Source organism: Phoca vitulina, unplaced genomic scaffold (assembly GCF_004348235.1).
Source record: "Phoca vitulina isolate PV1807 unplaced genomic scaffold, GSC_HSeal_1.0 scaffold2, whole genome shotgun sequence".
NCBI classification, from domain to species: Eukaryota; Metazoa; Chordata; class Mammalia; order Carnivora; family Phocidae; genus Phoca; species Phoca vitulina.
In genome coordinates, this window is record NW_022589705.1 from 23,299,160 (window position 1) to 23,326,742 (window position 27,583).

The 27,583-nt window shown below is 46.8% G+C and overlaps 1 protein-coding gene, 1 long non-coding RNA gene and 1 other non-coding gene across 4 annotated transcripts; 2 read left to right on the forward strand and 1 right to left on the reverse strand.

Moving 5' to 3' along the window:
- The first annotated feature begins 1,812 nt into the window (after positions 1-1,812).
- Positions 1,813-1,917, forward strand: LOC116626881. The gene has a single exon (XR_004298366.1). It is a non-coding gene; the product is annotated as a U6 spliceosomal RNA (small nuclear RNA).
- A 12,503-nt stretch (positions 1,918-14,420) lies between these two features.
- On the reverse strand, positions 14,421-15,137 carry LOC116639669. Its single transcript, XR_004300904.1, has 2 exons — positions 14,955-15,137; positions 14,421-14,648 (listed from the first exon to the last, which is right to left on the reverse strand). It is a non-coding gene; the product is annotated as an uncharacterized LOC116639669 (long non-coding RNA).
- A 190-nt stretch (positions 15,138-15,327) lies between these two features.
- On the forward strand, positions 15,328-26,860 carry F3 (coagulation factor III, tissue factor). Of its 2 annotated transcripts, XM_032423239.1 has the most exons (6): positions 15,328-15,558; positions 16,729-16,840; positions 21,319-21,509; positions 23,618-23,796; positions 24,351-24,498; positions 25,873-26,860. In XM_032423239.1, exons 1-6 carry the CDS (start codon positions 15,459-15,461, stop codon positions 26,007-26,009), a joined length of 867 nt encoding a protein of 288 aa, XP_032279130.1. In that variant the 5' UTR covers positions 15,328-15,458; the 3' UTR covers positions 26,010-26,860. The 2 variants fall into 2 exon arrangements, with proteins under 2 accessions (XP_032279130.1, XP_032279122.1); XM_032423231.1 differs by lacking the exon at positions 25,873-26,860 and having other exon boundaries at positions 24,351-25,864.
- Positions 26,861-27,583: the final 723 nt, after the last annotated feature.

Genomic DNA, 27,583 nt, shown 5'->3' on the forward strand with positions numbered 1-27,583 from the left:
AGAGGAACAAGAGCAGATATCTGCTCCTATCCCTGGGGATAGAGAGACAATAGGTAGTGCTACCAGATCCCAGGGGTCGGACTGCCTTGCTGGGTCCAGGGAGGAGGTACAGTCTACAGGGGGCACACTGACCAAAGTGGGGGCTAGGGATGGAGAGAGATGCCCTGGCTCCTCCCTTTCTCTCGCCCTCTGGTCTTCTACCAGCAACTCTCAATGACTGAGCTAAGAAGCTAGAAGGGAGCTTGGGAAACGTACTTCCCTACCATACAGGGCTGGACAGAGAAGGACTATTCCGAATCTAACGGCGAATACTCGCTATGCAGAAATCAACAATGAGGTGGTGAATAGGCTGCAGATATGGCAATGGGTGGGATGGGATGGGGAAAGGAGAGACTGAAAGTATTACCACAGGCCACTGGTTAAAGAGGATTAGGTAGCACCCAAGGACTTTTTCCTGCTCGTTCCTGGCAAGCGTGATTATCCAGTATCTTTTTTTATTTTATTTTATTATGCTGTTAGTCACCATACAGTACATCATTAGTTTTTGATGTAGCATTCCATGATTCATTGTTTGCGTATAACACCCAGTGCTCCATTCAATATGTGCCCTCTTTAATACCCATCACCAGGCTAACCCATCCCCCAACCCCCTCCCTTCTAGAACCCTCGGTTTGTTTCTCAGAGTCCGCAGTCTCTCATGATTCGTCTCCCCCACCGATTTCCCCCCCTTCAATTTTCCCTTCCTACTCTCTTCTTCTTCTTCTTCTTCTTCTTTTTTTTTTTTTTTATTATCCAGTATCTTAAGGCATTTTCAGGAAAGTGAGGAAGGGGGCCATAAGAACGGGCGGAAATCCGGGAAGCATGAACTCCAAGGGAGTATTAAAGAATAATGCACGCTTGCGTTGCAAAATAGAAGATTTAGAAGCAGCACAGAACTAACTTCCTGTAGACACAGCTCATTACAATAAAGCTGGTCTCGAAGGATAGAGATTGAAAGGAGCAGCTGACTAAGGAGCCACAACAGTTAAAAATCAGCCCCAGTGCGGCAAAGGGTGGACAGCTGTACGTCTGGACTCCCATGCGTCTCGCTCCGGGATCGCAGAGGCGAGGTCCTTGCTTCCCTGGGGGCGAGGAACCGTGATTTTTTCCTTCATTCCGCAGAAGCTCACGGAACCCCTGCAGTGTACCAGGCACTATTCTCCACATTGCTGAGAAAAAGCAGACAAATAGGAACACCGCAACCCTTCCCGTGAGCCAGAGCAATACGATCCCCTGCATGTGGAGGAGAGGGAAGGGGGGTGTCCTGGCAGGATATGGTCGGAGAGAATCCGAAACTCCTACTTCCTCTGTTATTCCCAGCTCCGCAGGACAGATTTGCGGCAGTTAGACATGCAGTGGGGGACACCTCTGTTTCATTAATAGAGGTCTTACTATAAAGAACAATGAGATTTCCCCCCTGGGTTCTAGTCTGTTCAGTTCAACACAACAAACATTAATGGGGTGTTCATTGTCTGCCTGGAACTGGAGCCACAGAGATGAACATTTTATTAGAAAAGCAATGCACCTGCCCTCCGTAGAGTAAGATTGGCGCATCCGTGCAATGGCCAATACAGAAATTGCTGCCAGAGCCCTGAGTCCTCCACTGATTCAGGTAGAGGGTGGAGATTGGTTTCCCCACCAGGGCAAAGTGGTGGTGGTGCGGAGCAGGGCAACGCAAACCTGACCCGAACCAGCTCTGCAGCCCTCCCGTCCCTGAGGGATGATTTTTCACAAGGGAGAGCCTTTTGGATTTTGCCTCTTGAGACGTACAGCGCCCTCCTCGGCAGCACATACACTGAAGCTATAAGCATATAGAGGAGATCAGCATGGCCCCTGGACAAGGATGACATGCACTTTCAGGAAGCATCTCCTCTTTTTTGTGATTAGGTTGAAACACAGAGGAGATTTAAGGTAATGAAATACTCTATGAAACCATAATATTGGATACATATCATTACACATTTGTCCAAACCCATAGGATGTACACCACCAGGAGTGGACCGTAACGTCAACTCTGGACTTGGGATGATAACGATGTGTCGGTAAGAACAGTACCACCCTAGTGGGGGGTGCTGGGGGTGGGCGGGGTATTTGGGAAATCTCTGCACCTTCTGCTCAATTTTGCTATGAACCTAAAACTGCTCCTTTTTTTTTTTTTTTTTTTTAGGCTGGACAGTATTCTATTTTATTATGTTATGTTAATCACCATACATAACATCATTAGTTTTTGATGTAGTGTTCCATGATTCATTGTTTGTGTATAACACCCACTGCTCCATGCAGAACGTGCCCTCCTTAATACCCATCACCAGGCTAACTCATACCCCCACCCCCCTCCCCTCTAGAACCCTCAGTTTGTTTCTCAGAGTCCATAGTCTCTCATGGTTCGTCTCCCCCTCCAATTCCCCCCCTTCATTTTTCCCTTCCTGCTATCTTCTTCTTTTTTTTTTAATATATAATGTATTATTTGTTTCAGAGGTATAGGTCTGTGATTCAACAGTCTTACACAATTCACAGCACTCACCATAGCACATACCCTCCCCAATGTCTATCACCCAGCCACCCCATCCGTCCCACCCTCCACCACTCCAGCAACCCTGACATATCAGATAAAGGGCTAGTATCCAAAATCTATAAAGAACTTATCAAACTCAACACCCAAAGAACAAATGATCCAATCAAGAAATGGGCAGAAGACATGAACAGACATTTTTCCAAAGAAGACATCTAAATGGCCTAAAACTGCTCTTTTAAAAAAAAATAAAGTCTTGGGGCGCCTGGGTGGCTCAGTCAGTTAAGTGGCTGCCTTCGAGCCCCGTATTGGGCTCCCTGCTCAGCAGAAAGCCTGCTTCTCCCTCTCCCTCTGCTGTTCCCTCTGCTTGTGCTCTCGCTCTCTGTCAAATAAATAAATAAAATCTTAAAAAAAAAAATAAAGTCTTAATTTTTAAAAAATGACTAAAAAGAAGAAAGAAGTTGAAGTAGGAAAGCAGCTGAGTAAACTCCCAGCCAGACACATATGAGACGGGCCCTTGAGCTGCTCTGCTGGGGCCCGAAGAAGTTCCAACAGTCCCGAGGGGCCAGGGAGGCCTCAGAGCCCTTCTCTTCCCATCTGGAGGGGGGCAAGTAGTGGAGACCAGTGTATCTGAGTCTAATTCCCTCCTTTTATATTAATGCCTGGCAAAAATACACCTAAGTAATTTAACTAGTCCGGTACTATAATTTATTTTTTGATTTATTAATTATTAGGAGGAAAAATACATCTGAACAAGATTTCTTACATTGCAAATCTTTTTTTTTTTTTAATGTGTTCCTCTGATAAGGAAAAACAAAAACTCCATTCCTTATTTAAGATTCTTGTCTCTCCTGGTATTATGCTCTCCTGGGACAGTACTGTTGTTATCTTAAAAGTTTCTGTTTCATAAGAGAGAATAAGTCGCGGCGCCTGGGTGGCTCAATCGGTTAAGCGTCTGCCTTCGGCTCAGGTCATGTTCCCAGGGTCCTGGGATCGAGCCCCGCATCAGGCTCCTTGCTCATTGGAGAGCTTGCTTCTCCCTCTCCCTCTGCCCCTCCCCTTTCTCAAGCACTCTCCCTCTCTCTCTCTCAAATGAATAAATAAAATCTTTAAAAAAAGAGAGAGAGAGAATAAGTCATGTCCAAACCTGGACATCCTTGGTGTAGAATCTCTGCTTCCCTAAATATCTGTTTGTCTTGAGAAGTTAAATTTTTAAGCATAATCAAGGCCTTAGCTCGCCATGCCTGTTTACTCAGCCACAGGATGTTGGGTATCTTGTAGCAATTTGTACAGTGCCCTCAATCTGTTTGTGTTCTCCAGAAAGGATGAGGGCTGCTGGAGGCCTGCTGGGGGGGGGAGGGGGGCTTCCCTAACCCCCACCCTCACCCAGACTTGCAGTCTGGAACTCAGCCGGATTGCCCACAAAACACCTCTCCTCCGTTCTGACCCAGGGCAGAGCTGCTCACCCACCCCACCCATGGCTTCCTGCTGCCTCATTCTCCGTGAATTTGTCTAGGAAACAAAGTTCGGCTGCTTAGACGCGTTTCTAAGTAGCATTTTCATCATGACTCTCAACTAAGGGGTTTTGTTCCTTTCAACACCTGGAGACATCACTGAAGTTTGGGGCTTTGTCTACACGCTCAACACAGTGTCACTGCTGTCATTGGCTAGAGCAACCCAGTCCACCTTATACATTCATCCTTAAAGGGCAACTTAAAGGGATAAACTTGAAGCTGGGTGGATTTTTGGTTTGTTTGTTTCTCTGGCTTGCTGATGGAAGCTGCTGGAGTAGTTTAACAGGTATGGGCGGGCAGGAACGGCTTCAGAGCTTGCCCATCGTCCTCCTCAGCATTAATTAGAAAATTTTATATCAAGGTTAATGCCTTGGGAAGCAGTGAAGTTAGCTGTTGAAGGAAGCTGAATTCACCCCTAGGTGGAATACATAACACAAGAAAAAAGGTAAAAAATAAATAAATAAATAAATAAATAATAATAATAATAATAAATAAATAAACAGAAGGGCATCCAAAACTGCCTGCCACTCACCAGGGGATGCAAATAAGGAGAAATTTTATTTAAAGCCATAAAATTTTTTTTTTCCTGTTTTTGAGTAAAGGTACTTTTCCTAGTTTTCAAAGTCTGAGTCATCCTTTTAATACACAAAAATTCAAGTTGGCCAGGTGAGATCTAAAAGATAAAATAGTTCCCCACCGAGAACCGACGACTCCTTTCTCGGGGGCTCTGCAGCACTTTTTGCTCTTCCTGGGTCACGGACCCAGCAAAGTGTCACCTACCTTATAGCCTTCACATCCCTAGGCCCCATTGAGGGCAGGGGGAACATCATGACCTTCCTAGTGCCCCAAGCTGGTGCATAGTGAGTGCTCAAGATGAGGCGCCAGCAGGCTGGGTCATGGTCAAGTGTACACGCTCTGGAACTAAACAACCTGGTTTGAGCCCCGAGCTCTGCCCCAGCCCAGTGTGTGTTCCTAACCAAGTTCCTTAAGCCTAGCTATGCCTCCCTTTTCTCAAGGAGGAAATTACAGTACCTGCGTTCCAGGATTTTCATCAGAAGAAAATTAAGATCATCCTAGTACATGGTTATTGTGACTAAATCATGATGATCTAGACAGAAAAGTTCATCAATGCTAGTAAAACAATTTCTTATTTAGGAAGTGTTCGGGCAAGAGAAAACCTACTCGTTTGGGTGGCCCTTAGTGAAGATGGGAGTGTTCAGAGGTGGGTATTGGGGAGAAACCACCGACTTGTCCAGTGTCATCAAGAAGGCTTTGAAGAATTGAGGTCTCAGGAGCTCTTAGTTGAAGGGAGAATCCAGTGAGTTTGCTCAGAAGAGTCTTAAGAGGCCAGGAGGAGAATCTCAGAAAATTGTTCTGTGCCTCACTCTCAAGTTCTCTTCCCCCAAAAGCCCTTCTCAGAAGGCACCTCCCCACTGACCTTGGAAGAGCTGGACACTGAGGAGCAGGTGCAGAGCTTGTCGCGCAATCAGCTGCCACCAAGCCTTCCTCCAGGGCATCACCCACCCAGTCCCCTCTGGGTGATGTGCCCTACAGGTATACCTGGTGAACTTCCTTGCTCCAAGTGTTGTGCATCCATTGTGCACCAACAGCATGTCTAAGACTGTGATAACCATAATATCGCATGCGCCAGTGTTAAAATAAAACATGCAGACCCACAGGTAAATGGTCTTAATATCTGAGTGATTGCCAGTGACAAAGAAATGGTGGGTCTGAACTTGGTCTCAAAATCCCACAACCAGTTAAGGTCTGGAACCATTGGATGTTTTGAACTAAATCAGTTTAGGAGGTATGTTCACAGAAACTATAAACTATTATCCTTAGAAGAAGGTAAATGTCCATTTAAAATCCTTTTAAAAATTGGAAATAGTAACTATTTGATACAACAAGCATAGAGCAGCTATGAAAATAAGCTCTGGTCCACATGTCTGTCTCTAAGATAGCAAAACAAAGAATATGAGATCTGGACCATTGATTCATTGTGCCCATTTTACAGACAGGAAAATGAAAACCCTGAGAAATCAAATGGCTTGTGCACACACACACACACTCACCACATAAACTTCTCCCTCTTAGTGGAAGGAGTAGGCGCCCCTTTTCCACGACCACTTTTGATTTTAAGACTTGGCTATTTCACATGGCCTCAAAACCCAGTGCACTTTGCTCTTGGATTAACTGAACTATTTGAACTAAAGGCTTAACTTGTTCTTAATCTTCTCTTTGAAATGCTGACTTAAAGAAGTAGTGCCTTGCCCAACAGGTCGCAGGCGCAGAAGGAAGCAGGGAGCCCGCATGCACCCTTCCTCAGCGCCACAGAGGTCCTGGCCAGAGATCCGGGACCAGATTTTCTTGGAGCCTGGGTCAGATCCAGCATACCATGGTTAGAGACCCAAACGGAGGCAGAGATAAGTGGAGGCTATCTGGAGAGGCACCAGATACCATCAGGAGAGCGCATGGTGGCCTGAACTGAGGCTACACTGTAGGAAGCAGCTCTCTGGGGTAATTCAGTGTGGGCGGAACTCTCTGTGGAAGACCCGCAGAAATGGCATCTTTCCCACACGCGGTGTTCTTGGTGCCCATCACCGCCTGATGGTGTGGTAACCATCCCTATCCCGCTGGGCTAAACAGCAACTGCGAATCAGAGTCTTTGAGGACTGCCTGGTAGCATTAGCCATATCGCCAGTTATAATTTTCTGCCCCACGTAAAAAGAGGCAAAGTGACTTCCTCGGCTATGGGACAAGGTGCTCACATACCCCGAAGTACCTCTTGGAGGGCTCCGAGGCGGCTGCAGGGAACCTGGGGTTCATGTCACATGGTCAGATCCAGACTCCTCCCTATTACAAAACACAGAGTTCTCCCTATCTTCCCGCATAATCCCTAACATCACACACGCTGTCTCACTCAACTCCTGCTGCCCCCATGGCATTTCTGTCTCGTGGACACCCTTAGTGATTACTGGAACCTGACTGACAAACGATACAAACGTGTCCAAGGAGAGGCAGGAGAGTCCGTGGTGATTTTTCCTGGGATCGGCTTCCGGGATGGGTTCTCAGATACCATCATTTTTCCAAGATGCTTTAAAGGTGACGTGGAAGTGACCAGATAGGAAAGGCCCCAAGATAGTAGCTGTTCAGCTAAGAAAGGCCCCCGTTACCCAGGCCCTGATGCCACCTGACCTGCTTCCAGAGGCAGGCTCACAGGTCAGCATGAGGCAACCTGCAGTAGGTCTGGGGAAGTGAGGGACCGCGGAAGAGTCAGGTCAGGGGTGGAGAGGGCCCCTCCTTCCCGTAGGAGGGAGCTCAACTGCCCGAGCATCCCTTCTGGGCTCCCAAGGATCATCGTACACATAGACCGGTGGAAATGTAAGTGACTCTGTGATAAGTCCCATCTTGAGCCTGGACATGTGTATCACGATGACAATTAGGATGTGAATTGACACGTGAGAAAAGGCATGTGGAAAGTTGATAAATCAGTGGAAGTGATTCTGGATTCAACTAGCTCATCGGTTCAATTATGGCATAAGCAAGAAGTGAGTCAGAAGGGCTGCCCTAACCTAAGCTCTAGTTTAGTCATTATAATCATGTCCCCTATTTCTTAATGAATAACGGAAATACGGAGGAGCATTTGTTTCATGTTGTCAGGGGGGAAATAAGGCATTTTTAGGCCAGGGTCTCCTTTTTTTTTCCTGCTCCGGAGAGAAAAAAAATCTGGTTGTCAAAAAACATTAAGGACTAAATGAGTTAGAAACAAAGCAAAAGAAGGAGCCCTTTATTCTCAACTAAGGGCTGGTTTTGGCTTGGCTTTCTATTGGAAATTCCCCTTATTTCGAAGCCAGGAACCCCAGAGAGGGCCAGCTTCACAAGTCAGGAAACCCTGGGGAAAAAGGAAAAGGGGCTTAGATCCGTGCAGTGGGAAATGTGCACACCTTAATGCCATCCCTGTGACAGGTGGCACGCTGATACAGTGGTTGGGGAGGTGTGCCCTGGAGCTAACCGCCTGTGTTCGAATCCCAGCTCTGTCACCTCCCAGCTGCGCAACCCTGGGTGAGTGAATTAACCTCTCTGCGCTCTGGGTTAACTCATGTGCATTAAATTCTACCTACCTCTCACAGGACTGTGGTGAGGATTGAACAAGTTAATACCTAGAGGCTGCTAGACTAGTATTTTCTGGCTATTTTGACTGGCCACGAATAATAGAAACAGACAGCTCCTGAAAGCTGCTGAAAGCTTCCTAACGATCATTCGCTTTTCCACTGGCAGCATGGCATCAGCTAAAGGCTAAAGTAGAGAGAACATGTCATTTTGCAGATTTCCTGGATTCTCAGAAAACAGCCTCATGTCAGGGCTACGTATAGTTTGTCATTCTCTCATTTGGCAACTATTTGACAACAGCATCTAAGCGTTAGAGGTTCTGGCCTTCAGCACGGGACCAAGGCAGACACATGCCCGCCCGCATGATGCTTAGACCAGAGCAGAAGACAATGACCTCACGATTAACTTCAAAACGGGGCAATGATTGTGGTAGAAGGATGAGTACGGGATTCTGGCCACTGACCAGGTGAAAGGCTGGACCCCCCCAGGTACCCAGCACAAGTGAAGTACACAGCAGGTGCTCCGTAAGCCTTCCTGGGATTAACGGACACAGCACATACCGTGCTTTATCGTTTGTCTCATGTTGTCCTTCATCACATAATCTTCGGAGCAAGAACACATCTCCTTTATTTTTGTGTCCCCAGCACCTAACCTCGTGCCTCGCACAGGGTGGGGAGGGGGCGGGGAGTCGGCAACAAATGTTTGTTGAATTGATCTGAATGACTGAGAAAACCTAATGTGTCTCTCTCCTACTCAACTGTGCAGCTCTTTCTAGCTTCCACCCAAAGAAGTGAGAAACTTGGCAAGATCGGTAGCCAAGTTAATTTTAGGAATTGGGTGTTTTAGCACCCATTAAAATTACATACATAGCTGGTCTTCTGCTCACTCTAGGCTGCCATGACCCCTTCTTTCTTATGAAAACTCTCCTTCTGTAGTATTAGGGTCCATCTGTCCTATCCCAGCTCTCTGGACTTTCCTCTACTTTTTTCCCTGTCATCTTCCTCCTCCAGTCACAGTCCCGGGCCCACTGGTAGCTACTGTTTCTGTCTGACTGCTAACTTTCTCCATCTGCTCCTTCCAGGAGCAGAGCCACTCCCTGGCCCCAGGAGGGACACATGGCCAGGCCTGATATTCCTCTGGCAATGGTGATTGGCCAAAGGATGGGCATGTGCCCCAAAGAGGGATAGTCAAAGTCCTTCCCCTGAATGACGACTGGACCCCGGTATGATGGAGCAGGGAGAATGTCCTCTGTGCCCTGCCATGCAGAGTCCGCGTGCAGACACAAAGGGAGACCAGCTTCAATGAGACATGGGAGGAAGAACAGGCAAGGGCAAGAGAGAGACCCAGGCTCAGAGGCCCTGGTTTCTGTAGCCCTTCCACCAGGCTATGAGCTTCCAGACTCATAGACTTACACATGCCCCTTTGATTGGAGCCAGGCTGAGCAGGCTGTTGCTGCTGTTGCTTGGTACGGCATTTGCTGTCACTATAGACCCTCCTTCGGAGACCTTGTCTACTTTTACATCTTTGACCAAACCTCTAGGCAAATGTCTCCCAATTTCTAGCTCTAGCCTCAATCTCTTCCCAAGCCTTGGTGCCCCGTTTCCAACTCTTCGTGCTGGGCATTTCTCTTAGTGGTCCACTGCCCCCTCACCTTCAACATGTGTAAAATTGACAGTTTCTGAGCTGCCAACCTTCTCTTCCAGGCTCTATCTTAACCTGTGCTGTCACCTTTCTCTGCCCCAAAACCTTACCCCTCCGTCTCCTTCCTGCCCCCAACCACAACCAGTCACTGAGTCCCGCAGCTTCTTCCTTCGTACTGTTTCCTGCAGCTGTCCTTCCTTTCCATTCCTTGGCCGCCATGCGGGTTAGGAGCCTAGCTTCCTGCTGCACCCCCGACTCAATTCTTCTGACAAACCATGACCAGAAGAGTAAGCTTCTTAAGGTACTGCTGCTGAATCAAGTCCAGACTTCCTGGTGGAGCCCACAGAGCTGCCCATGAGCCAACGTTCTGCTCGCACGGGCCCCAGCTCTTGGCTCATCCTTTCTCCTCTCAGCCATTTCCCTGTGGTCCAGCTCAGACAGTGCTTTCCTCCAGGGAACCTTCTCTCATTGCCCCAGTGAAAAGTAAATTCTCTCTTTGGAGGTCCCAAATCCCTTCTCTGTCTTTAAACAAGGCTTTATGGGTGTGGAGGACATACTACATGCCAGGCACTGGGGATATTTGTAAAGATAAAGCAGCCTCTGCTGGCACAGAACCCTCCATCTACTAGTGAGAGACATGGCAACAGGTCCCACTTCACTTATCCCGCCTTCTCCTGGAAGCTTACACATTTGCCTCAGCTCTCTGACTAGCTTGCAAGGTATTTCAGCAAAAGGACGCACAAGACAGTTCCTGGTATGTTGCCCTGCACATGGTAACCCCTCAGTAAGTATTTATTAGTCTGTAGAAGGCAAGATCTTGGTTAACAAATCCATAAAGGAGATGTAAGACAACTACAGTTCTTAAAATCAAGGGCCAGGGGCGTGCCTGGGTGGCTCAGTCAGTTAAGCGTCTGCCTTCGGCTCAGGTCATGATCTCAAGGTCCTGGGATCGAGCCCTGCATTGGGCTCCCTGCTCAGCGGGGAGCCTGCTTCTCCCCCTGCTTGTGCTCTCTCTCTGTCTCTGAGTTGAAGATACCTGTTTGATGGACTGACCATGACATGCCTAACCTTGTATTTTTTTTTTTTTTTGGCATGGAACAAAATTTATTAATAAAAAAACATTCTTTCATATCCAATCCAAAATGCTGACAGGAAATCATTCAAACAATTAAAATCAGGACAGTAAGTAGGAGTGCTGATACATTTAATAGGGAAGGGACTCCTTATCTTATTCTGTATACCCAAAGTCTAGAGAGAACTCAGCATCAGGGTGATAATTCAACTATTTACTGAATGAATGGGTTTCTGTTCATCAAGTTAGTGCATATGTCAAGTATAAGGAGCTATAGAAATTGGGAATTAAGGGATGCTTACATAAAATGATACCATATTAAAACTTTAAAATTATATGTGTTATATTCATGAGGCCATACATTAAACGTTTTCGTTTTAAATGACTTTTTTGTTACTAAAACAATATCCACAACTTACATTTATGATTTACATATTTTGTCAACATTGTATGTACAGAATAATATTTACTGTCCATCAAAATGGAAGTTGACAGACTGTTTGATAAGCCTTAGGTTTATAAAGATAGTTTTGTGCTGAAAATAGTAATCCTGTTTAAGGTTTGAACTGGAAGTTTTTTCTTTAAAATTTTGCTTTTTAAAATACGTGCTTTGTGATAACTTATTTAGTAAAGCTTCCTGTAAACTATTTTAGACAGCTAATAGAATTTTTGAATGACGAGGATAATAAATTTCATTGTACAGGCTTTCCACTATTTAATTTCAGTCTAAATGTTAACTGTTGGACTAGTACATGATTATTTTCATAAAATGCACACTCATGACTGCCAATTTTTCCATGACTAATTATACCCTGCCAGATGTTTTTTAAGTTCTGCTAAGTCATATTTTCTTTTTCCAGAACTCTATGTTCCCACTCTGAAGTCCCTCTGGCCTTTTTTCATAGTTTGCTTTTTACCTGAATTTGGGGTAAAATGGATTCACTGCTCTTTTTACCATTTTTATATGAATATAATAGCTTTATGTAAATTACTCTCAAGTTCACCTATCCTAAAGCTTAACCTATCCCCTTCCTGGGGAGATATACATTTTGTACAATTTATTCTAAAAAGTCAGGAAGCCTTTCCATGCAAGAACAGCCTCCTCATATGACTGAAAATCTTCTGAATCACCCTGGAATCCAGGCTGTTAGAAAAATGCTAACCAGTTCCTGAACTTCCACATTTGTTTCCTGCTGTTCAGCTACCTCTCCTCCTGCTTACATTTTCTGGCTGTAGCAAGAATCACTAATGACTACTTAGACAGATGGAGCTTGCTGTCAAGTAATACCATGCGACCCATGATGGATTTGCATTTTCTTACCAATCTGAGCATTATGGAACACTCACTGCCCAGCACTAGACAGAAAAATTTCAATGACAAATTTTGCCTTTTGAATACCAATGAAAATAGTTGGCTGCATGCACAGCTCCCAAAAAGGTGTTCATTGATTCAAATGTATTAAAAGCCTACTATGTGCTGGTAATTGTGCAAAGGGTTGAGAGATGTAAAGAAAAAAATCCAGTCCTTATTGCCCCAAGGAGCTCTAGGGGGAAGAAAGATGACAAACACACAGTTGAAATCAAGTGAAGAACTAGATGAAACCAAGTCAGTGCAGTTAGTGGGGGGTACAGAGGAAGGGCTGCAACGCTGCCCAGTCATTTCCAGACTCCTCATCAACCACAGTGCATCACTGTTTATGCAAAAGCAACGTGACCTCTCCTACATGGATCCGTGCACGCACGCGTCAAGGAATAACCATCGGGATATTTCTACTGGAGAACAGTGCGTTCCGCAAACTGCAAGCATTTTCTACACCTACTGCAGAGCATTATTGAGTGCCTATGGATGAGTAAATGAATCAAGTAAGCCTGGGTTTATGACCCAATCTTACATCCATGTATTGGGAGTAGAGGGAAGCATAGTTGTGGAAAGAAAGTCTCTGAGGTCAGAAGACCAGATCTGAATTGTGAGGCTGGCCATGGGCTCCTCATCCCTAGAAGGATGTCTGTGAGGTCCCCTCCAGCCCTCTGATACTCTAAGATCTAATCATAAAGGGACTGGTCAGGCCAGCCTGATTATCATTATAGTTTAGGAATGTTTCACGCTTCTCAGAATCTTCAGGATACATCATGTAGGAGGGAGCTTTGGTAACCGCTAAGCTCAAGGTCACTGAAGGAAGTTAAAAAAAAACAAACGTAAGAGTAGGGAATAATTTTAACAATCAATTTGTTTCTGTGCAATAAATATCAACAGTAAAACTTTAGGAATGTACTCTTAACAGTGCCAAGCACCAGTGATCTAGAAATCGTCTGGCTACAGTCTGATCGACGGTGATAATACAGAGATATTATTTACTATAGCCGGTCTGCTTCCTCTTTTTCTTGAAAGTAGTAATAATTTTTTAGCATTTTTCAAACTCTGAAGAATGTAATTACTTTTTTTTTTAAAGATTTATTTATTTATTTGACAGAGAGAGAGAGCACAAGCAGGGGGAGCGGCAGGCAGAGGGAGAGGGAGAAGCAGGCTCCCCACTGAGCAGGGAGCCTGATGTGGGGCTCGATCTCAGGATCCTGGGATCATGACCTGAGCCGAAGGCAGACACTTAACCGACTGAGCCACCCAGGCGCCCCTAAAGAATGCAATTCTATATTTACTCAAAAACCTCCGTAGCAACCCAACCAATTCTTCTCTTCCCTATCTGATAATTTTAGTGAATATGTAAAATAAGTATTTATCTAATTTATCAATCTTTACATCACTTTTTGTGTCACCATCTAACATTAAACATATTTTTCTTGCCAAATTGCTGACCCTGACATCACTTAAAGCCCTTTATGATTTCAGGACAGTCAGTGGCTCCAAATGGAACCAATTACTCTGTAGACAAAGCAACAATTCCCTGGGTCTTGCAAAGCAAGTGTAACATTTTCTTCTAGGTACCTTCAACTCCAGTGCAAAGAATCACATCCCAGGCTGGCTAAAGATCTGTTAGGGAAAATGACTCAGGCCCGGAGACTACAAAAAGGAGGCTTGCATGGTCTCGTTTTGCAAATATAAATTCTGTGGGTTTTAGAGCTGGAAGAGAGCTCAAAGAGGAGACCAGCAAGTGCAGATTTCAGCTTCCAGGAAAGATGGACAAGAGCTAAACCTGGATGTGCTATTTCAGTTCAGACACAGGGAGAAAAAAATTTTGCAGGGTTTTATTTCCTTTAACATGAGTGTATTGCTATGGCTTATTCCATAATGTTATATGGAAATGTGTATGCAGTATGTACTAAAAGGCAAGGCTGACTTCCCTAGAAAAAAAGTAGGAGACTCTGCTCTCTCCCTAAAACCCGTCCAGTCTGTCTTGGAGGCAACTACAGAGTAATAAAAACGGAATGATGGCAGGTACTTTGACAAGACCTTATACAGTGCCACTTAGAATAAGAATTAACATTCTCTTGCCTGACAATTTTACAGGAAAGCCCAAAGAGGAAGCCAGAAATAGATTCAAAAAGCCCAATGCTTATGACAGGCACACAAAAAAAGTCTGATGATAATTTTTTAATTTCATTTTTGGTTTCTCTACACTTGGGCGGAAGTAACTCAGTCCCACGAATGTCTTCTTCAGCGTGAGAACAATCCTTTCTGGAACCACAGGGCTGCAGATGTCATGCTGGAATTCTCCCAAGGGCAAACCGCCGGACTGGGGGAGCTCTTCCTCAGTCACTACCCCGAGCTGGGCTGGGCTGAGCCTGGGCTAACTGACCTCCGGACCTGTGGGCAGACACCTGCATTTGCACCACCTTTACAGGATGCAACCCTCGCTAAAGGCCGGGTGAGGTGGGAAGGCCTTCGCGGCCGAACCGCGGGCGAGCGGTGCTCACCGTCAGCCGCTACTTGGCCGCGGATTCCGAGGCTCGGGCCCCCCACCCGTACCCCCCGTGCCCGGAGCGCCGGGGCAATGCTCTCGGCGGCCCCAGCGAGCCCGGAGCCGCTCCGGGCCGTTCAACTTGTAAGTGCTGCCGCTCCCGGCCGGGACAGCACCGTAACCGAACGGTACGGGAGAATCCTTGCCTCTACCTCGAGAACTCCTTCCAAAGCGTCCCCGCTTTCTTCCCCACAGACCCGCCCACTCAGGCCGGACGTCGGGGTCGCCGGCCTGGGTGGCCCGGGGGTCAGGGGGTCGGGAGGCCGGGGAACCCGGTTCCCCGCCGCACCTGGAGCCGCCGGGGCCGAAGGGAAGCGTCGCGCTCCGCAATTGAATCACGGTGAATCACCCCTCGGAGTTTCCTCCCCGGAGGAGGCGGGACAGGGGAGGGGACTGGCCGGGGGCCGCCCACCGCGACGGCCAGTGACCGGGCCGGGGGCGGGAGTGGGGAGGAGCGGCGGGGGCGAGCCGGGGGCCGGCGGAGGCGCGGGCGGCCGCGCAGCTCTTTAAAGCGCGCCCCGGCGCGGGCTCCCCCAGACTCGGGTTTCCCCGCACTCCTTCCCGCTCTCGCACGCTGCCCATCGGCGCCTCCAGCGCAACCTCCCTAGTTTTCGGGCGCAACGGAATCCTCCCGACCTCGCCGCCAGCTCGTGGACATGGAGACCCCCACCTGGCCCCGGGTGCCCTGCCCCGAGGCCGCCGTCGCTCGGATGCTCGTGCTCGGCTGGCTCCTCCTGCAGGTGGCCGGAGCCTCAGGTGAGTGGCACCCGCCCCCGAAACCCAGCGGCGCGCGGGCGGGAGAAGGGGGCTCGCCCTGCTGCCGGGAGGTGCCCCCGCACCCGCCTGACGCGGCCGCTCTCACGCAGCGGAGTCCGAACCAACCCGGCCCCCGAGGCGCGCAGGCGGGGGAAGAAGGGTAGTGGTCCGCGGCCCCTTCTGCTGGAGAAGCTTAGTCCGGAGCCCGTCGGGATGGCCTACAGGGATTTGTGGCTCCCGCTTTGAGTTTAGGGAAAGTGTTTCCCAGTAATCTGCAACCTTGAAGGTGGTGGACACGGATCCGCACCTGTCCTGGTCAGCGTGCCGTGTTTGGATATTATCCTTCATTGCACGTCCACTTTCCTTGATAAAGAGAGGCCCTTGTGGTCTTTTCTTGGACGTCTTTGGTTTAGATTGAGTTAGAGGCAATCCTGTTGCAAAAAGTCGCTTGGATTGGAGCAGGCACCACATCGTGCATGCCCCATATGCTTATAACGTGTGTGGGGCAGGGCAGAGACTGTGACCCGCTGAGTACTGGCGAAGCGGACCTTAATAATAACGCATCCTAACGGAACACATCCGATGGTGTGACAGGCCACACTTCTGCCTAGCTGTCCGGAGGTTTCTATATAGAGACATGTTAGATAAAAATGGGAAAAGTCAAGATTTGGCTTTCTTACGGTGTGCAGGCCTAACCTCTCTCACACGCGTGGGATCTGCCCCTTTCCATAACTTACCCCAAACCCTTCTTACCTGGCCTTCCCTGGTGAGTTGAACCTCTGAGTCCTACACTTCCTGGGCTGGGCCTTAGACATCGCAGGAGGCTGAAGGCTCCTGAGCTGTGTTTCCAGGTCAAGTTATCTCAGGGCTTCCCACCACCCCCCTCCCCCACCGTGAATAATTTCAAACAAGGATTTTGAGATCCTTGCGTCTTTTCTTAGATTACAAGATCGATCTTGCCATGAGGATGTTCAGAGACCTTAACTAAGAAAATTAAAAACTTGAAAAATTTTTTTGTCTTGATAATTCAGTAATGAAGCTTTTGTGGTTGGAAAAAAAATTAATATGAGGTTAATGGTGATGTTGGGGGGATGGAAGATGTTTTATACCATCAAGGTGAAATCGTGTGCTGAGCCCATGTAATGATAGCTGTTTCTCTGTTGTTTAAAGGGACTACAGAGGTAGTAGTAGCATATAACTTAACTTGGAAATCAACTAATTTCAAGACAATTTTGGAGTGGGAACCCAAACCCATCAATCATGTCTACACTGTTCAGATAAGGTAAGCTAGGTACAAAAGAAAAAGAAAAAGAAAATTAAAGTTTTTAATGTTTCCATTTCCCTGTGCTGAATACAAATGTCTTTAAAGCTGGCGAATGGATGAGAGTATTTAACAGATGACAGAGGGCGTTCCTGGTCATTTGCAGACCAGAGCCTTACTCCCTGAAGCCTGCAACATGGCCACAGCTTCAACTGATAGAATGTTTCACTTGTTTTTGGACACAGATGGGAAAATTCCTAAGTGGAGTCTAAGCTGGGGGTAGGCGAACCTTCTTGAGCCGGCTGTGGCAGCATGGGAAGATGTTTTCCTGGATGGAGGCTAATGTCATCTAAGCACGCACGTCTTTTTCCTCGCTGTCTAGACTGTGAGCCGGATCTAACATGTTGTAGAGGAAGCGGGGAGGAGTCCAAATGTATACATTGCCCTAAAGCAGTGTTTGATTCACTCGTCTTTGGACACTGATTGAAAATTCGGTTGCATGCATGATCTCGGAGGAGGTCAAATTCGTGACTCACTAAAGCCCAGAAGAAATACTCCTGTCTGTACAGCGGGTTGTGAGGGCTGCGCTGCTCGGGCGCCCCCCTCTCTGACCGACAGCTCCCTCCGAGAGCTGGTAGGTCGGCATTTTCAATCTGAGGGTCGGACGCCTGCCGCCTATCTTCCTTGATGCTTTTCACCATATTCTTGGTGAGTTTATGGTTTCTGAAATGTTCTAGGAGGCTTGCTAGAGATCTTATTAAACAGAAGAGAGCTAATTGAATAAAGGCACAATAGAATCACTGGCTAAAAATTCAAGGTGTTTTGCTCTTTTGCTTTAGCTTGTGTCAAGCCTTTTATATGGTATTAGGAACACAGCTCCTAAGGACGGAGTGGGCCTTTGAGGTGGACGTTCTTGTTTTTCAAAATGAACTTCACGACGACTCTTGGTAAACAGGGAAGAGAACTTGTGTGTGTACATGCTGTGCATATAGTTATATAGAGAGAGCGACAGGAGTTTCAGAACCCCAGGTAATAATTTTGGTTATGATCCAACTTGTCCATTCAGCTTCCACTAATTGAGAATTAGTAATTAATTCCTCTGATACAGAACTGAAGTTTACCTAGTAAACCATCTTCATTCTGGATAATGAAAATAGGATTTCAGGAGGAATGCTTACTCCTAAATATATTCGATCTTATGTTTGGTGAATATGTGGAAATGTTTACGACCGACCTGATTTTTAAACATAAGCCTTGGTGAGCTCTAAGTTCTCGGACTTTCCAAGGCTGCTTCTGTTTTAGTAACACATCCTAGCAGAGCTGGGGCTTGTGGGTGCCTGCAGCTGGGGATGAGGGGTTCCTGCCAAGAGAGTGACCTCCCCACACTCTTGCCCCTGCGCTAGAGGACGTGTGGGCAGCCCCCCACCCCTGCACTCTTCTTCAGCCTCCCCATGGGTAAATACGATTCCTGGGTGACAAGGACCATGGCAGTCCTATTGGAGAAGAGGAAACTTGCCCAGGGAGGTAAGGGATTTATTCGTTCGTGACTGCCCTGATAGTGAGTGCCCAGCCAGGTCTGGAACCAGGGTCTCCCCAGTACCTCATACCACTATCTGCTTAGGTGGGTCTGCCCCAGTCTGATATGAGGCCCCAAAGCTTGTTGGGAGGAGGAAGGAAGGCCATCCCCTCTGTGGGCCTTCTTCCTTCCTGGCTTTCCATCCCTAGAGAAAGCATTCTAACCTGCTGCTCTTCTTCACCCACCCACCCTCGCTACCAGCCTGTCCCCACTCCCAGGGTACCACTGCTGTGCCTGGAGCCCCTAGTTGGAGCTCCAACTGCATTTGCCCGCCATGGGAAGTTTTCAGTGGTCGTTGGGAAATGCTATTGGCTCAAGCCTTAGCGCCCAGCCAACACCTGTAATATTGATTCTATGGAAATATTCCGAATTCTAACACTAAACTTCCAAAGCTTCTAGAAAACAGTCTGCTTCTAGATTAGTGAATCTGGCTTCTGTTGGAATTTCTTAGTAATTCAAGTGGGATATTTATTATTTCCAAACCGGGAGGTTTTGCAATACCTAGAGGAAGCTTGAAGCCTTTTAAAGTGTTACTGCTGACAATAGCATTTAGAGGAACTTAGTACAGAACCCCTTCATTACCTTTTCACAAGACTTTACTACTTTTGGGGATCTAGGCACTTGTGCTAAATTTCACCAGAGAGTACTGTGATTTCTATGTGTGAGCTGGGAGGAATCGAATACCTATCTCTCAGATGGGAAGAGGCCACAGAGCCCAGCAGGCTTTCTCCTGTTAATCTGAACAATGTGTGTGCCATAGCAATGGAGAAGAATCATCATTTCTCACTCACTTTTTAGAATAGAAGTGATACAATTATTAAAAAATGCGTTTTGGTCATTCTGGAATTAAGACTGCCTCTCTACGTTTATCACAGAAAATTAGAGAAATTTAAGAAACTAAAATATTTCTGTATCAATCTCAGTTTGTGGATTTTAGGACAAAGAGTTATGTTTGCCCATACCCTCTTAGCCTGGATATTTAGTTCAGATTTTTTTTAAAAAATATGTACTTATGGCTCTTATGTGTGAACTGAGACAGTTGAATCCATATGGCAGCTTGTTTTCCCCCCGATTCAACCTGCACGTGCAAACAGCCTAACACTCAGCAAGGCCTGGCTACTTGAGCCCTCCGTTTAGCCCTGCTGCTTAAGGGTGGGTGGGCCACAAGGGCATGGACCCTGGTACCAAGTTCGCAGTAAGTGTTTCAGTGGAGATGTCAATGCTGGGGTACAGGGAAGGGAGACGCCAATTCTGAGAAAGCAGATCTGGAGATTCCTGGAGAAAGCAGGATTGGAGCATGGTCTTGAATGATGGGCAAGGCCCTGTGGCGGTCTGTGATGCTGAAGGAAAGAGCAGTGTGGCTGTCAATTTATGTGGGACAGAAGTGTGTGGATCCAGTGGCAGGGACATTCATCTACAAATGTTTCGGTTCTTTAGAAGAATTTCATGTTTAGCAGTTCCTTAAACTATTTCCTCCTCAGTGATGTCTTGCAAAAGAAAGATCTGTCTCAGCCTCTTGGTCTCTCAGACTGTCAGACAGGTCCTACCTGTATTGTAATGGGATAATCTTTGGTGCGCTGTATTCACATCTTGTGGAAGTGAGGGAGGCATGTCATAGAATGGGACGGACAGACTCAGCTCTCACCTCATTAGCTATGTGACCTTGTACAAGGTACTTAGTGGCTCTGAGTTTGTGTCCTTATATGTAAAAAAGATCCAATACCTTCTTGGAAGGATTATATCAAATGCAGTAACCTGTGTAAACGGGCCTATACAGTACCTGGCATGGTGGATTCAGTGATACATAACCACACCAGTAATGGTCACAATCAAATGTAATATATAGAATATATGGTTATATAGATTCTATTATTGCTACATTGGCTATATTCCACATAGAATATAAAATGTGATAAAATAAGTGTGTCATAGGGACTCCTGGGTGGCTCAGTCAGTGGAGTGTCTGACTCTTGATTTCAGCACACGTCATGATCTCAGGATCATGAGATCGAGCCCCGCATCAAGCTCTATGCTCCATGTGGAGTCTACTTGGGATTCGCTCCCTCTCCCTTTGCCCTTCCCCCTACTCATGCTCTCTCCCTCTAAAAGAAATAAAATCTTTTTTTTTTTGAAGATTTTTATTTATTTATTTGACAGAGAGAGAGACAGCGAGAGAGGGAACACAAGCAGGGGGAGTGGGAGAGGGAGAAGCAGGCTTCCCGCCGCGCAGAGAGCCCCATGCGGGGCTCAATCCCAGGACCCTGGGATCATGACCTGAGCCGAAGGCAGACGCTTAACCAACTGAGCCACCCAGGTGTCCCTAAAAGAAATAAAATCTTAAAAAAAAAATAAGTGTGTTATAGAATGATACAATAAGTAGACTATAACAAATAATTGGGTCTTGATGGGAAAAAGCAATTCTCTCTCCCATGTGACCGTAACAAATTGTCTGCATTTTAAGGAAGACTGGGTGGCTCAGTCAGTTGAGCATTTGCCTTCGGCTTAGGTCACGGTCTTGGGGTCCCCGGTTGGGCTCCCTGCTCAGCGGGGAGTCTGCTTCTCCCTCTGCTTCTCCCTCTCCCCTTCCCTCCCCACCTCGTGCTCTCTCTCTCTCTCTCTCTTAAATAAAGGAAATCTTTAAAAAAAAAGATTTAACAAATGGTTGAGAGCACAGACCCCGCAGGCAAACTGCTGTGGGACTTGGAGCTGGTCACCCTTCTCACCTCGCCTCCGTAGCCTTATCTGTGACAAGTGCATCGTTACAGAGCCAGCCCCAGGTTGCCACGAGGACTTTGCTGAGCCGCCGCCTGCTCCCACCACGTGCGGGGGCTGTTGGTGGAACACAGTACCACGGCCAGAAAGCAAGCTGCCACCGATGAGATCCTAATGTTTCATCTCTCTTCCTTCCTCTTCCTTCCTTTAGCCCTAGACTTGGAAATTGGAAGAGCAAATGCTTCTACACCACAGATACAGAGTGTGACCTCACCGATGAGATTGTGAATGACGTGAATCAGACCTATGAGGCGCGGGTCTTGTCCTACCCAGCTGATGCCACCGATTACTCTGGGGAGCCTCCATTTACAAACTCCCCAGAGTTCACACCTTACATGGAGAGTAAGTACTCTCTGTAATAACCTTTCAGTCTTGGCCTGAATATTTTTGTGAGCTTGTGACTCTTGGGGCTATTACATAAAGACTGTGCATCCATACACAGATCCTCTTTCTCAGAACCTTGTAAGGGCCACGGCCCTCTGGGCTCATTCCTGGTGTGGTCGGAGGTTCACAGAATGTAAACTCCGCAGTTGCTAACAGTGCCATCACGAGACTTTCTCCACTGGTCTGTCCCCAGGCCCTCGCAGCAACTGGCTGGATGGAGGGGCTGGCGGGGAGGGGGGTGCACTCCACCAAAGCTGGAGCTTCAGCATTTCCCCCAGATTTATTTAGGAGATTATATATGACAGATGCACATAAATCCCCTGAATATTTTCTTCCATAGTGAGACCAGAAGTCCCAGGCTAGGGTTTTCACAAATAGTCACAAATCCGTGGGGTAGGTCCAGTTTCCCTCTGAGTCCACAATCAGGCTTACTGACCTTTTTAAATAACCCGACCATGATCGGAGTCCCGTGATGTGCTGGCTCTTGCCTGGCCCGCTCCCAGCCTGCCTCCTTCATGCCAGCTTGGAAAATGAGGAATGCTTCCCTCCCCAGCTTTTGCCCCAGTAAGCTGACCCTAGCACCTAAAAAGGGAATGCAGAGGATTCCAGCCAAGTAGGAGATATAAAAAAATTTTTTTTCCCTTGGTCAGGACTATAGTTCTGAGCTAGGTATTTTTAATAAACGAATGTAGCACATTGAAGAGAGTGAAATCAGCTGCCCTTTCAAGAAGAATTAGAACGAAAGGTTAGAATGAAAGGGTTATGTTTTTTATCCAGTGCTTTTGTATTGATGCTCTGAGCGCCCAGTGAGGGAGAATGCTCTCTGCTGGCAGGGATGGTGAGAGGCTGAGGGGCAGTCCACCACCTTTCCCCTCCGCTGTCTACATTGAGGATGGAAATAGGAAGCAGCCTAACCCCCGAGTGAGTCTCTCTGCCTTCCCCGAGCCCCCGTTTGCCAGAGCCTGTCTTCAGACTCCTGTGTGGCCCTCACGTGTGTGTCTCTCACAGGTGCTCAGCCACGACCACCCCTCAGGGACCCTGCGGGGCCTGTGTTACTCATGCCCCTTTGGTCAGATCCTCATGATTTCCTTTTATAGTTCTTGAGTTTTTTGTAAGCCACTTCAAATCCCTTCTTGGTGTAAGATAGAAAATATTTTATAGGGGCGCCTGGGTGGCTCAGTCATTAAGCGTCTGCCTTCGGCTCAGGTCATGATCCTGGAGTTCTGGGATCGAGCCCCGCATCAGGCTCCCTGCTCCGCGGGAAGCCTGCTTCCCTCTGCCACTCTCCCTGCTTGTGCATGTGCTCTGTGTGTGTGTGTGTGTGTGTGTCAAATAAATAAATAAAATCTTTAAAGAAGAAAGAAAAAAATATTTTACATATTAATTTTGCCTGTGCTCACACACACACGCACGCACACCCACTTATGTGAAATTTGTGTTGAATTACGGGGATTTATTCTGCAGCCACACAGCCTAAGCAGGGCAGAGAGCTGGGCCGTTGCAGAGACGCAGTGGTTAACGCTGGTTCCCTGAGGTACCAAGGACATAGCCTGGTCTTCCCCACAACCCCTAATTTATTGTATCGAAAATATGGAACCTTACACAACTGTACCGTTTAATATAACAGCCACTAGCCACAGATGGCTACAGAGCCGTTGAAATATAGCTAACGCCATAAGTCTAAAAGACATCCTGGCTTTTGAAAAGTATCTCCAAAAATTTTTATATTGATTACAAGTTAAATGAGAATATTTGAGCTATTGGGGGCTAAACAAAATGTATTATTAAAAGTAATTTCAACTGTTCCTTTTTACATTTTCTGATGTGATGACAAGGAAATTTAAAATGACATCTGTGGTTCCATTATATTTGCCCCAAGACGACACTGCCCTGGGAAGTCCGGGGGTTCCACTCTGGAGCCGCTTAGCGCCCGGCTGCCGGGGAGCCCATTCTGTGCAGCTCTTACATGAGGGATGACCGGGCTGTCCTTAACTGGGATAACTAAATGGAATTCCACTTGGTATAGGATTCTTTGGTTCCAACGGAGCTCATTCTCTATGTTTTAGCAAAGCTTGGACTGCCAACAATCCAGAGTTTCAAACAAGTTGGGACAAAACTGAACGTGACCATACAAGACGCACCCACCTTAGTCAGGAGGAACGGCACCTTCCTAAGCCTCCAGGACGTTTTTGGCAAGAACTTAAGTTACACACTTTATTACTGGAAAGCATCAAGTACAGGAAAGGTGAGGATTCCTTCGTTTGTTTTTAATGACTTGTTTTAAGTTGTGGCTCCTTGACTTTACAGCCCACTTCTTCCCTCAGTTCAAACATGCCAGAATGGGGTGGTTGAGAGAGCAGCGTGGCAGAGGGGGAGGGGGACCTGCTGTCCCGGTTCTACCTGTGACTCCGGGCGGGGCCCCTCGGATCCGCAGGCTCCTCGGCCAAGGACTCGACCGGGTCATCTCTAAGGCTCCCACCAGCTCTCCCATTTCTTCCTCTCTGGAGGATCCCAGAGACAAAATCCGTTTTCCATTCAATGATGAATGCTTCATTCCTTTTTTCTTTTATGGCAAATATCTTCTAGAGGAGCTAAATTGGGTTAGATGGGCCTAAATTGGTCATTTTTGGTCTTGGAGCATCCTTAGCAGTTACCAGAGGGAACAGAGCAGCTAAGTCACTTCTAATCCTTTCTACGTCAGGTGTGTCCTTGCAGGCTTTTACTTCCACAGTGACTTAGTAACAGGGAAAGAATTCACTCTGAGCCCAGATGAACTCAGAACTCTTCATCTCTTAACAGAAAACAGCCAAGACAAACACTAATGAGTTTTTGATTGATGTGGATGAGGGAGAAAGCTACTGTTTCAGTGTTCAAGCAGTGATTCAATCACGGAAGTCTAACCAGAAGAGTCCAGAAAGTTCCATTGAGTGCACGCACCACAAGAAAGGTATGTTCAGAGATGAGTGGCTCTGCCCAGCATTCACCTGGGAAGCACGGATACCTTCCAGAGGAGTGGCTCCACCCTCAGAACCAAGATGGATTTTTGTTCAGGGGGAAACAGGCTTCTTGTTGTTGTTGTTTGTTTGTGTTGTGTTGTGTTGTTTGGGGGTACTCTTAACAATTTTAGGCATTTGGAAATGCTTCTGTGTTGTTCCCTTGTACTAGCTTGTGTTTTCTTGAGCCCCTACCATGTGCCAAGCTCTCTGCTGAGCACTGGACACACGGTGCATGTTTAGGATTTAGCATCAAATCACAGATCTCTCTGGAGATTTTTTCATACTTAAATTCGGATGCTGGGAGTTATGGGGGCATGTCTGGACCAGCTTTAGCAGTACCCACTAGACATTTGTGAGCACCTGCTGTAGGTCGTCTCGTTGTCACAGAGGACTGAAAGTCTAACCCGTGAAGGGAAGAGACTGAGTCTATCACATAGTCCCTCGTGCAGGTATGTGCACACCCGGGGCCCAGACCCCCTGTGAGGAGTGATTCTTAACTGGAAGTATTGCGGGGGCTTCTGACTCATCCAATGAAGCCGAAAGCCTGAGTCTCCCTCCAGGCTTTATACGGAAAGGACTCTGAGGACATTCAGGGAACAAAAGGGTCACAGGATAGTTCCTTGCTAAGGCAAGATTTGAAAATTTAGAAACATTTTTAAGTAAATTCTCTCCTATTGATTGACCATGACGGAAGCAGGGAAGAAAAGGGTTCTCCCTCCCTTGGGTCCTGCACCCCTCTGTGCCATCAGACCCCCAGTCCTCACATCCATCTTCCTCAAGCCAGCTGGAGTTCCACTGCCTCTCTGTGTTCATACACGCCCAGATCACTGCTTCCCTGCCTCTTCTCCCTCTACTGAAATGTGACCTTTGAGAGCCATTTCAAATGCCACATCCACTGGGAAGCCTTCCTGCTGCTCCAGCCAGTTATCATCTGTCCTTCACCTGAACCCTGCCATTACTCTGTGTCTCACTCTTTGCACTGATTGTTCGTCTTCTACAATTATAATCCTGGCCACCAAGCCCGGCATTATTTTTAGCCCCTACTCCCACTTATGTGTACCGTTTCCAGGCTGTGGACATTATCCAGTTTATTAAACAGCCCATTAAATGATGTTCACCACCGTCAACTGCCCTAAAACATCGAGGGTTTGACCTGTTCTTTCCTAATCAAAATGTGTTGCGGTGGAAAGAGCGGAGGAAAGAAATTTCAAATGACGCAAGAGCGTCATTTGGCGTCATTTGGGGTTATGGCCTCCGTTCCGCCCCCTGATAAATGGGACTCAAGCTCTCGAAGTTGAGGTTGACCGGTACCTTTTGTTTTTCAGAAATGCTCCTCATCATTGTAATTGTGGTGCTTGTGGCCGTCATCCTCACCATCATCCTGTCTGTGACCCTATACAAGTGCAGGAAGGCGCGCGCGCGGCCCAGCGGGAAGGAGAGCTCCCCGCTCAGCGCTGCCTAAAGCTCGTGCCCCGGGAGCAGCCGCCCGCGACCGAGTGCATGTTGCACTGTGACCAAGAACTTTTAAGACAACAGAATATATATATGGAAACACAGAGGAGTATTTGGAGCATGGAGACTCTTGGGCTCAAAGAAAGCTCTTGAGCTGACCTGCTCGCACAATTAGCATTCTGGTTTCCACGACAGCATTAGACACTTTGGAATGTAACCAACGGTACAACCGATTCCAAGTTTTTAAAATTTCTATTTTAACACTATGGCACCTTTTGCACATATCATGTGTTAGAATGTATATTCTACACCCCAAATGAAACCAGAACGTCTAATCAAAAACAAATGAACAAAAGCCTTTAAAAAAAATCCTTGGGTAGATTTTTAGAAAACTTTTGAGAAGCTGACTTCATGTGGGAGAGTAAAATGGAAATTGGGTGGACTTTTCTAACATAGAACATTCTTTTGTGATATATGGTGTTTAGGTTCTTTTTTGAGTTCTTTTGGAGTTTCAAAACAATTGGCAAACTTTTATATGAATGTGTTACATGCAGAAGACTTCTGTTTTGGGGCACATTCCTAAAGCGCCTTACAGTTTAGCACTTTAACTGACTCAAATGCTATGGATTAAGCACTTGACAGCTGACTATATTTTTATAAGACTACTTATACAGACCACGTAGAGGTGATGATTGAAGGTACTGCAAGCTTTTATGGTCAATATTGTATATATTTATATAATTTTCTAAAAGGTTTTATACATGGGGATATTCTATTTATAGAAGTAATGTTCTGTTTGTATATATTGAGATAATTTATTTAATATACTTTTATATAAATAAAGGTGACTGGGAACTGTGACTATTGTATTTATTATATCTTCCATTTTATTATTTATGATTTGGTCTTTGTATTAGTTGGCTCTGCTGCAGGAACAAATGACCCAAAAATTCTCAGTGGCTCACAACATTATCTTGAATTCTCACTTACATTAGTTTGGTGGCTGCGAGTTGACTGCCGCTCTTCCTAATTATGTTCTCATTCTAGGACCCGAACCCAAGGGGAAGACTCTATTTGGGTCAGGGCAGAGGGAAAAGCAAAAACCTAGTAGTAACAGAAGCCATGTCTTGGAGGGGCGCCTGGGTGGCTCAGTCGTTGAGCGTCTGCCTTCGGCTCAGGTTATGATCTCAGGGTCCTGGGATCGAGCCCCGCATCGGGCTCCCTGCTGGGCAGGAAGCCTGCTTCTCCCTCTCCCACTCCTCCTGCTTGTGTTCCTGCTCTCACTGTGTCTCTCTCTGTCAAATAAATAAATAAAATCTTAAAAAAAAGAAGCCATGTCTTGGAGCTTTGAGCCACCTCTTAGAACTTCTGCTCACCTGTCACTGCCCCAGGCAGGTACCTGACCACACCTGACAGTACTCTGCCTACTGGGGCAGGGCACCACCAGTCACACGGCAATGGCAGGGTTTCATGGTGTCCCAGGAAGGGAGAAAATTATACAGCCGACTGCAGATTTAGAGAGGGTGACTTCTTCCCATGGACATTAGTTTGAGCTGCAGATGAAGGCTGGAGAGGAGAAAGGAA

What these genes read in the sequence shown, in the direction of transcription:
- F3 (XM_032423231.1), top strand. Translation starts at nt 15,459, where the DNA reads ATGGAGACCCCCACCTGGCCCCGGGTGCCCTGCCCCGAGGCCGCCGTC. An exon ending in GTCTACACTGTTCAGATAAG is followed by an intron (nt 16,841 to 21,318) that starts GTAAGCTAGGTA and finishes TCCTTCCTTTAG; the next exon opens with CCCTAGACTTGGAAATTGGA. An exon ending in AAGCATCAAGTACAGGAAAG is followed by an intron (nt 23,797 to 24,350) that starts GTGAGGATTCCT and finishes ATCTCTTAACAG; the next exon opens with AAAACAGCCAAGACAAACAC.